This window comes from Hippichthys cyanospilos, chromosome 5, assembly GCF_059441005.1.
Source record: "Hippichthys cyanospilos isolate Australia breed blue-spotted pipefish chromosome 5, RoL_Hcya_1.0, whole genome shotgun sequence".
Lineage (NCBI taxonomy): Eukaryota > Metazoa > Chordata > Actinopteri > Syngnathiformes > Syngnathidae > Hippichthys > Hippichthys cyanospilos.
The window spans coordinates 9,608,732-9,619,216 of record NC_142373.1 but is presented as its reverse complement, the minus strand read 5'-3'; the positions used below and the strand labels follow the sequence as shown (position 1 = coordinate 9,619,216).

General features: G+C 41.2%; 3 protein-coding genes across 5 annotated transcripts in view; 2 read left to right on the top strand and 1 right to left on the bottom strand.

Moving 5' to 3' along the window:
- The first annotated feature begins 1,453 nt into the window (after nucleotides 1–1,453).
- Nucleotides 1,454–5,225, top strand: LOC148423407 (ATP synthase F(1) complex catalytic subunit beta, mitochondrial-like). The gene is made up of 10 exons (XM_088415738.1): nucleotides 1,454–1,645; nucleotides 2,148–2,321; nucleotides 2,395–2,569; nucleotides 2,892–3,013; nucleotides 3,085–3,269; nucleotides 3,379–3,537; nucleotides 3,670–3,792; nucleotides 3,867–4,079; nucleotides 4,155–4,356; nucleotides 4,994–5,225. The coding sequence occupies exons 1-10, from the start codon at nucleotides 1,540–1,542 to the stop codon at nucleotides 5,089–5,091; spliced, it is 1,557 nt and encodes a 518-aa protein (XP_088271864.1). The 5' UTR covers nucleotides 1,454–1,539; the 3' UTR covers nucleotides 5,092–5,225.
- ccdc89 (coiled-coil domain containing 89) lies at nucleotides 4,595–7,937 on the bottom strand. 3 transcript variants are annotated; one of them, XM_088415741.1, is made up of 7 exons: nucleotides 7,655–7,937; nucleotides 6,585–7,057; nucleotides 5,964–6,094; nucleotides 5,760–5,884; nucleotides 5,610–5,686; nucleotides 5,441–5,540; nucleotides 4,595–5,372 (listed from the first exon to the last, which is right to left on the bottom strand). In XM_088415741.1, the coding sequence occupies exons 1-7, from the start codon at nucleotides 7,748–7,750 to the stop codon at nucleotides 5,286–5,288; spliced, it is 1,089 nt and encodes a 362-aa protein (XP_088271867.1). In that variant the 5' UTR covers nucleotides 7,751–7,937; the 3' UTR covers nucleotides 4,595–5,285. The 3 variants fall into 3 exon arrangements, with proteins under 3 accessions (XP_088271867.1, XP_088271866.1, XP_088271865.1); XM_088415740.1 differs by having other exon boundaries at nucleotides 5,441–5,686; XM_088415739.1 differs by having other exon boundaries at nucleotides 4,595–5,686.
- Nucleotides 7,938–9,026: 1,089 nt separating this feature from the next.
- Nucleotides 9,027–10,485, top strand: part of lrp2a (low density lipoprotein receptor-related protein 2a) — a 54,561-nt gene continuing 53,102 nt past the window's right edge. The window contains 1 exon segment of the mRNA XM_088415292.1: nucleotides 9,027–9,121. Coding sequence (XP_088271418.1) covers nucleotides 9,052–9,121 — 70 coding nt within the window. The 5' untranslated portion in view covers nucleotides 9,027–9,051.

Sequence of the window (10,485 nt, the reverse complement as noted above, 5' to 3'; positions counted from 1 at the left end):
TGTGAAAGTCACATGACCAAGCGTAGAAAACAGGTGAGCCATGATTAGTTGTCATCTGAGTTTTGAGTAACAGTGATGTCATTTTTATTTGAGAGTGGCACAATGGCCGCCCCCTGAGATGGATAAAAGCAGGTGGATTTTGCTGTTGAATTTCAACATTTCAATATTATATCTTTCAATATTACATTTCAATATTAATCAACATCAATCAAAATGCACGCAGAAAAGGTAAAGGTTTTAAAATAATCTAAATAAATAAAAACTTGGTACAACAGGTGGAAAAAAAACCTAAGTTGATGAACCTATTGAATAGAAGCTAAACTTGACTTTGCTTCCTTACAAAATTCGGTACCATAAACAAACTTTCGTTTTTTTCCCCCAAAGAAAACAACACATAGCTAGAGGCCTTCTTTTCACCTTCTGACCTCAACAGATGACCATCACTGACAGGGCTAACCTTTCTGTGTCCTCCTCCCACTGTGGTTGGTCCTATGCAGACTGCAGGCGATGGACTGGAGGAACTTTTGGCACACCGTTTCCAGGTGAGGAGGCTTTGTATTGCAAAGCTGCAGGCAAGAAGTAATTAGAGGAGACCTTGTGACACCAAAGAATGCTTCGTTGAATGATATGTTGGCAAAATCCACCCTGTTGCTCTATGATAAACGACATGCTGCCATTTATTACTTAACTGTGACAGTATTTCTTGGTTGTGGAAGCATAATAACCATTCTCTACACCCACCGATGTCACCGTTTTGCACAGTATGCTGTAAAGCATACACCTGAATGATCCTCTACCTCTGTGTGTCATCCCCAGGTGACTGACTGGGGATCTGCCCAGTCTGTAGCTCACCTCTCAACCGCCAGGGATAGTCTCCCGCTCTCATGTGACCCTGAACAAGATTAGAGAGGATAGCATAACTTTGTTAAAATAAATAAATAAATACATAATAAAGCATGTTTGTCGAATGGCTTCAAACAAGATTGAGGACAAGAGTTTCCATTACATCACTCTCCGATAACAATGAATGAAAATTGATGATGCTATTATGTCTTGCAATTGTTTAGAAAGTCTTTATTATATTTATGTATCAAATATTGTTCAAAAACATAAAATTAATGTACTTGAACATTGCACGTGGTTCACTGAAATATAACACTTGATAGCTTGTTACTGCTGTTCTAACCTCTTTATTATTTTTGCTTATAATTTCCACTCACTATGGTTTTATGAAGTTTAAAATACATGTGCTCTTTCCATAAATTAAAAGTTAACATTTTTTTCATTTCATTTTTAAACTATTTTTAGTTTTTTAATTTCTTTAGCTAAATATGCTAATTCCTGCAGAATTAGCGTATAGGGGCGCTTACCGGATGTGACGCCATAGATCTGCGTCTCGAGCCGTGCTAGCAGCGCCTTCCTGTGGCTAAACAGTGCATAAGGACACGACACATTGCGCATGCGTCAGGCTGTCCGGTCGGCTCAGCTGTTAATATTGAAGCTGTCCTCTGAGCGGCTTCACCTTCAGCCATCTTAACCATGTTGGGTACCGTAGGACGCTGCTGCAACGGGGTTTTGCAGGCTTTTAAGCCCGGTGTCAACTCACTGAAGACATTCGGAAATTCAAATGTGAGCCGAAATTTGGGTAAGTTGTTAGGGTTTTTTCGGGCTGGACTGTCATTGCTAAATGTCCTCTGGACGTGGCCTGCACCTTCCTTATCTCAAAGGTTTCATTCAAAAATGAAGATAGTCTTTTCTTTATTTACGTTTGGAGCACGTGACAGCCAAATATTGGGCGTTGTATTTCGCTTTAATCTGACCTTGTTGTCATGTCCGCCGCGGTGACCTTTCATTCCAAGTCAAACATTGCAAGTTAATTCTAATTTTTCAGTCACAATTGTCATTGACTCTCATATGTGTTTTTTTCCCATGTTCTCGTGTAAGATGAATAAGAAAACCACAATGTCAGTATGATTAAAACTAGTGAAGCACTTCTGCATACTAAAACCACAATATCAAACATAACTGTATAAAATTAGAACTGAGTTCAAATCCAATTTTCATTTGAATCTATGAACTTCCTGAGTGGTCCATTAATGTCAGTAAGTATACTTGCTAATCAGTTGAGTTTTATTGTGTCATTGCAGGCAGGGGCTATGCAAGCCCCGCTGCTCAGGCAGCTATTGGCAATGGGCGCATCACAGCCGTTATCGGCGCTGTTGTGGATGTCCAATTTGACGAAGGCCTTCCCCCTATCCTCAATGCACTGGAGGTGACGGGTCGTGACAGCAGGCTGGTGCTTGAGGTGGCACAGCATCTCGGTCAGTGATTTACATCTAACACCGCAAGGCTCAAAATAATTGTCTTTACATTCTCTACTTGTATTTTCTTCAGGTGAAAACACAGTCAGGACAATCGCCATGGATGGCACAGAGGGTCTGATCCGTGGGCAGAGGGTTCTTGATACCGGGGCCCCGATTCGCATTCCTGTGGGGCCAGAGACTTTGGGCAGGATCATGAATGTCATTGGAGAACCCATTGATGAACGTGGTCCTATTAGCACCAAACAGTACGTTTTCTCAGGCCACATTTTACATTCCCCTTTAGCGACTTTTAAAAGCAAGCCTACCTTTTAAAGTCAAATTCCATTCCAGCATAGAAAGGATCTCTCCTTGGCCAGATGTCACAATTCCAGTTTTTTTTAATGTATCAACCTAATTCACTACAGTATACTTTATTAAGTGGCTTATTGAACACTGGTAAGAAAACAAATGTTTAAAAATAAACTTTTTTTTCATCCTTAGGATCATTTGTTTTCGCTCAACTTCTATGAATAGAACTTTTTAAATAGCAGAAATAGCGAGTTAAAAACCACCCCCGCTGTGTCTCAGGACTGCCCCGATCCACGCCGAAGCCCCTGAGTTCACTGACATGAGCGTGGAACAGGAGATCTTAGTCACTGGCATCAAAGTGGTCGACCTCCTTGCACCTTACGCCAAGGGTGGAAAAATCGGTCAGTAGCAAGACGCCGATTGCGTTCCTTTAGACGGGCAGTGATCTTCTATTACATTTGTTGTGCGCCAGGTCTGTTTGGCGGCGCCGGTGTGGGTAAGACTGTCTTGATCATGGAATTGATCAACAACGTAGCCAAGGCTCACGGAGGATACTCGGTGTTCGCCGGAGTCGGAGAGCGCACCCGTGAGGGCAACGATTTGTACAATGAAATGATTGAGTCTGGCGTCATCAACCTGAAGGACACCACCTCAAAGGTGTGATCTTAAAAACGCATTCACTACCAGCCGTTTTCGAGCGTTCGGGTTTGGAGATGGTATTCCATTCGGCATTTATGTCTTTTATCACCTAATGTTTTGTTTGCAGGTGGCGCTGGTGTACGGTCAAATGAACGAGCCTCCGGGCGCTCGTGCCAGAGTGGCTCTTACCGGCCTGACCGTTGCGGAATATTTCCGCGATCAAGAGGGACAGGATGTGCTTCTATTTATTGACAACATTTTTAGGTTTACTCAGGCTGGATCAGAGGTATATGATGAAACATTAAATTATTCGCAAAAACGGTTTGTAATATGCACGGTTATATGTGAACGTTGCGTTAATCCTGAATTTTTTTCATTTTGGGCTCATCGTGAAATGTCACATTTCCAATTTGACCAGGTGTCCGCCCTGTTGGGTCGTATCCCCTCCGCTGTGGGATACCAGCCTACCTTGGCCACCGATATGGGTACCATGCAGGAAAGAATTACAACCACCAAGAAAGGTTCCATCACCTCAGTGCAAGTAAGACGTCCGAAAGGAATCGCTGTGGCCGTTTTACGCGGACAGAACCGAGCGAAAAAATGCTCACGTTGCAGGCCATTTATGTGCCCGCCGACGACTTGACCGACCCGGCCCCCGCCACCACCTTCGCTCACTTGGACGCCACCACCGTGCTGTCTCGCGCCATTGCCGAGCTGGGGATCTACCCCGCCGTGGACCCCTTGGATTCCACCTCCCGCATCATGGACCCCAACATTGTGGGGTCCGAGCACTATGATGTCGCTCGAGGCGTACAGAAGATTCTCCAGGTAAGGCCTATGTGCGCTTTTATTTTTAACCGTGAATCAAAAGGAGCTCTCGTAACGCCGACGACTCATTTTCAGGACTACAAGTCATTACAAGATATCATCGCTATTTTGGGCATGGATGAGCTGTCCGAGGAAGACAAGCTGACTGTAGCTCGCGCTCGCAAGATCCAGCGTTTCCTGTCCCAGCCTTTCCAGGTAGCTGAGGTCTTCACTGGCCACATGGGGAAGCTGGTGCCTCTCAAGGAAACAATCAAAGGCTTCCAGAGCATTCTAGCAGGTACTAACGTGCAGGAATGCACCGTAATTCCCTACATATGGGATGGGCACTTAATTTTAGGGTCAAATTCTGGTCAGTGAATGCTGCGTCAGTGTAATGTTGAATGCGCTCCGAGCCGTTGTTTTTCCCTTTTCCTCGCTTCGCAATTTAGGTTGATTTTGCCATAAATACCTCAAGTTGTGCATCATCCGTGTATCCTCAATATTTCTGTGTGAACAAGGATGGCCTTGCACGTTGGTTCAGCCAGCTCACTTCTTTTATTAAAAATAATGCTGTAACAACCTCAGCTAACAGGAGCCGCTGTTAGCTGCAAAAGGCACTGGCTGCTGACAGGCAAATGACTCTGCCCTCTAGCTCGTCACGTTGCAATAATTTTTGTAAGAAAGAATATGTCTGATATAAAAATGTGCATCAAAACTTGATTTATGTTGCTGACGCATCAATTTTCCACATAGGCCGATGGGTAAAAATACATTTTCGTCTTTACTGTTTTTGGACGCACCCATACTTTCGTCCTATCTTTTTTTGGAGTAACAAAAGTTCGTCTTGTATTTGGGGAATTACATGTACATAATATTTACACAATAGAATAAAAACTCGTTACCTGGTTAACACTTTTTTTTCCACTACTCTTCAGGTGAATATGATGCCTTGCCCGAACAGGCTTTCTACATGGTGGGTCCCATTGAAGAAGTGGTCCAAAAGGCAGAGAAACTGGCAGAGGAGCACTCTTAAATGACAACCAATGGATGTCTTTGATTTGTACAGTATGATTTCTATTTGCGGAACCTCCGATAAGTACGTTGTGCTTTGCTTGTATCTCTGGAAAGCCTGAAAATGAGATTAAACATGACATTGTGATACGGCAATGCTCATTCTTGGCTATTTTTTTTTTTTTGTGCGCTGTTTTTTTTTCGGAATTGAGAGATTTAGGTCCTCAAGTGTCTTAGGATCTTATTTAGCTCCTTTTCCTTCGTAAGTAGACTGTTGCTGTGGTCTTTGAATGCTTCGAAATCCTGTAAAATATTGAAAAACATTGAGCTCCAGTTTCTACAGAATGTGAGCATGTGTCCTCACAACTAACCATTCTAAGCTGCTCGTACTTTGTCTTGGCTTGTTCCAGGGCCGACTTGAGCGATATGACTCTTTTATCTGCGTTAACTGCCTGTGCATCCTGTTTATACCTGAATTCAAAGACGCACGGGGACATTATTGCTGGCGATACGTTTTCACTACACAGCAGACAAACGTACTTTTCCTCCGCTTTTGCCTGGGCTTTTTTCTGCTCTTTATATTGAACCTCAAGAGCACGGATCTTTTCGAGCTTCTCCTGCAATTACATACATGTATTAACATAAAGTAGTAATAGGTTTTGGTGACGAGCGTCATTTTCACAAATGCACCTGTAGGATGTTTTCTTGTTCCGCAGAGTTACGCAGAAGTTTGTCTCGTTCCTTGGTGAGGCTCGCTATGCTTTTGCTCAGCTCGGCTTGCTGCTCCTCGGCTGTTTGTAGTTTCAGATTTGCAGCTGATGACGAAGAAGACAAAAGTTCTCACGGTTTTCATATGTCGCTTAGAATTAACGGACTAAGTTTATTACAACCTACCTTTACACATTTGTTCTGCTACCTCATGTTGCTGCTGGGAAATATGCAATTGTTCTAGTAATGATGCCTCCATCTCTTGGTGTTCTTGGGATTGTTTTAAGCATGTTGATTCACTTTGGGCTAGTTTGTCCCTTTTAAACAAAGCAACGTTATATCTTTAGCTGATGCTGACCTGTGACTTCACGACTGCTTGACAAAACAATCACAAACAAATGAATGATACAAATATAACGGTGTCTTGAGATACGAGGGAAAATCAAATATCATACAAAAATGTTTGCGTATAAAAAGCGTTACTTTGACAGTACCATATGGAAAAAAGCAGTAAAGTGTTTCCTGAGGCAAGACTAAATTTCCTGTCATGATTGATTAGGACCGGGAAATCCCAATTTCCCAGTCACCTGTAATAGTGATAAGTTAATGAACCGAATTGAGTCAAAACAAAATTATATTTTAGAGTTTGTTGCGTGGCGTATCAAGGGTGGCAATTTATCTTCCAAAGTTCTAGTTTAAACAGGAGTTTTATTATTTCAATTTGGGGCGAGGCATGAATTTAAACTTGTACATCAAGGCGCCACGGAATTAATTTGTGGCTGTCAATAACAACTTAAAGAAATATACCGATATGCAGTTTCCTTTGATGTGAAGTCCTCCGTCAACACTTTGATTTCTTTTGTCAGCTTTTTAACGGTCAGCTCGTTATCATGTAACTTTTGGCAGAAAAGCGTATCATTTTCTCTCTGCAGCTGCTTCTTTTCCAGCTTCAGCTGAGCATTCTGTTGTTTGTACTCCTCCATGAACACAATAATCGCTCGGCTGTTGGCGTCTAAATCCAAAAATCTTTTTTCTATGAGATCAGCTCTCTGCTGCTTTTGTGCAGCTTCTTTGTGGCAGCCGTCAAGTTGCTTCTCCAGCTGGGCTTTGACCTCCTGCAGGTTTTGGCACTTTTGGAACAGTTCATCCGATTTGTCTTTTAATGTACAGATCAGATTGGCTTGTTCTTTTATTTTTGTCTGCAGCAGCAATGTATCCGTTAAATCGTCGGCGGCCAGGTCTTTGCATTTCTCCAAAGTCTTTGGACTGATCTCCATTTGCTGCGGAAAAGCCCGGAAAACCAAATTCAGGAAATACATTTATTTGTCACCATTTATACAAAAGAGGTTATGACTTTGTTTACAAATAAACAAGCTTAGATTTATCAATTAAGTAAATGGAGAGCAGATCATTATTTTGATTGGCAAACAATTTGTCTAGTGTCATGAGTTTTTCTTTTTTAAATGTACTCAATAAAGTGTGAAGGGCTCTATTGGTACGGTTAAAAGTATCTGAATTAGATATAATTGAAAATCACCACGTCATTGGTTAAAAAGCAGGTGCACATTTTCTGTATTCAATCTAAAAAAAAAAAAAAAAAAAAATTGTTTCCGGTCAACTTTCACAAGAGGGCGCAATATGTAGCTGGAGAATAATTCGAGTACTGTAACCATAAAATTCAAACTTTCTCGACGTATTCCCTCTTGATTTTGATGCCAACTTAATTGAACAATCGAGTTTTAGAAACAGCACGTCAATAAGTGACGTTACCTTCCAATATTAGCAGACTGACCAAAATCAATTCCCAGCGAGAAACATTTGAACATAAACAAGACGAAGGTAAGTTTCATGTGTGTAGTATTAGTAATGATACTTACGGCAACATTAAATGACAGTCCAGAAAATAAAAGGTTATCTTCAGATTTGGTCATTTTCTTTTTCACGCTTTCGGTTTTTCCTCGTTGAGACGCCATAGTAATTATTTAGAAGAAGAAAAAATATCTCGAAATTCTCTCTGTCCTTTTGCGCATGATATTCACTGCTACGTTGTTTTCAAAAGGTTGCTTTTGAGTATTTTAGACACGGTGTTTTTATGTAGTATGTAAGGTTGCTAGTTTTATGCTAGCCAGGCAACGCACTAAGAAAATTTGCGTACTCGAGGACCCGCCACGGGGGTAATGACGTCACCATTTCGTGAGTGTGTCGTCTTGTTCTTTAAAAAAAAAAAGACGACACAAATCGGAATTACGAACTTTAATTCAGAAGAAAATTAGGAGGAACACAATTCTGTTGCAAATCGATTCAACATTTTTATAGTTTACATGTTATAACTCTTGTGTTTTTTCAGACACTTTTTTTCTTTCTCGTTTTGTATTGCGTTGTTATGGTATGAAAGCTACAAGCTACGGTATCATATGACGTCATTTTAAAATGGCTAAAAGTAAAAAAAAAATAAAAGATGTGTTTTTTCGACGCGTATCATTATAGAGTAAATTTCTGCAACTTTGGGGCAATTAAAATAAATATTTACACCTGTTCGATTTTAAATAGATGACGTTCAGCCGAGAACAAACGCAAAGCATTGTGGGATACGTAAACAGGATTTTAAAGAAGCCTGAAAAAAGTACACACACAAAAAAAAACACTGATCAACCTAATTGTCCCCTGTGCGACTATGATCAAGTTTGAGTTGCTCGGTTGCCATTGGAAACTACGTCATGGCAACAGGTGTCCTGTAGTATCACTAAACGGCCGCTACGTGGCAGCCTCTAACTATTAATTTACTAACAACAACAACAGGTCAGCTTTCAAGGAAAACACATGGCGACTACAGTAAGGTTTTTCATAGAAATTCCAACTTCTATTAAAGAAATCTTTATTAATTTCCAAGTTAACCGTGTGAATGAGAGTAACAGACTTACATTTTGTATCAGCCAGCAATGTTTTTTTCATACACGTAAATCACCATTTTTTTTTTTTTTTGCTGTTTATTGAGTGATGCCTTTAATCTCTCCACAGGACTAAAGTGCATAAGCAGTGATGCAATGTTTGTAGTCATGGGAGCTGCATGTCATTATGCAGATTCCACAGCCCGCCTTGAGGGATTTATCCTCAGGGTTGGGGGGGCGGCCTTCCTGCACTTTGCACACGCCCCTTTTGATGAAGTCTTGGGCCAAGGAACCCAGTTAGAGGAGAGCCAACAGCATCCCCAGACCCCCCCTCCAGTCCCTGCAGCTCCTCCATCTGCACAGTGGAGCTGGACGGACCAGCCAGAATGTGGAGAGCGGTGCCACTCCAACTCTTTCTCCCCTTGTTCTGCTGGCTTACTTTGTGCCAATCACAAGGTTAGTAGTATTTTGTATTCCTTTTCTCTTGATGTATTTGTGTCTAGGTTCTTGTTCTTCTCCTTCTGTGAATTACAGATTAAATGATAAAAAAAAGGGTCTTTTTAAGTGAGAAAAATGTTGTGCATGAAACTGGTGGAGTAAGATGAATTTCGCCACTAAGTGTTATGAAAGTTTGAGCACAAAGCCCCCTTCAGTCAGAATGGAAGTTCTCCTGAAGGAACTTTTGCCTGAGCTTTACCGTTGCTAGGTAACAGAACGGAGCATGTGACTTACAATCTGTAAAGTACTGAGAGGTACCGGTTAAAATAAGTTCATTTCAGCGTGGCAGATTCGGAGCCGAGCGCGGCAAACGTCAACCGAAGGAATCAAAAAGATTTATTTTTTTTTTCCGATAAGGTCGAGATGTCAGAAATGCTCCAATTTGACTCTTTCTCCGTTTTAGATGATGTTTGTCCCGTGTGTTTGTAGCACAGCTAGATCCTGCTTCTCAAATTGTAATCTGCTTTCTTTTTGCTCAACCCTTGGGATGTAAGCTTCTTAGTGTGAATGTGGCTACTAATTACACTGCAGCTGCTGTAGAATGAAGCCATTTCTACCTAAGTAAAGCTTCCCGGCTTGGATATGCCCTGGAATAAACTGGATGGTTTCACCGCACTGGTTATCTGACTGATAAAAATAGGTGCTTAATTGTCAAAATGAGAACGTGCTTACTGTAGAAGTCTGAATAATCTCCTGGATTTTGCTGACATTTGAATGTGAATGATGACTTTTGTGACTTTGTCAGCATGTTTATCATTAGTGCAAAGATACACACTGACAGGCCACAATTTTAGGTACACTTGAACTATCTAACTACAGTAACTATAAGGATGATGTGAATCGTGATTTTTTTTCATGTATGTGTTTTTCCTAATAGTTTAGTTCTTCAGGTATGTTATATATACCTCAAAAAGTTACATTCTTAAAGGGGAAGTCAATCCCTCCGAAAATGTTCTATCCGCCTCTACTAGACAAACTACAGTATCATGATTTGTATTTTGTTAATGGAATATGAATTACACTTGCAAAAGCCACTCGTTTTATCCATCTTAGGTAGCGGCCGTTTTGCCACTTGTTGTCAACTGGAAATGACATCACAGTTGCTCGGGACTCAGGTCATTGCCAATCAAGGCTCACCTTGTGACGGAACTCAGAAAAAAAGGGTGAGGATGATGAGCTGTAACCTGAGCCTTGATCAACTGTGATGTCACTTTAAGGTGACTGCAAGTGGCAACATGGCTGCCTAGTGAAGGAAAATTTGAAATGCACAATTTTATTAGAATGCCTTGGACCAGTGGGATCTCAGAGAAGAGTTGTTCTCA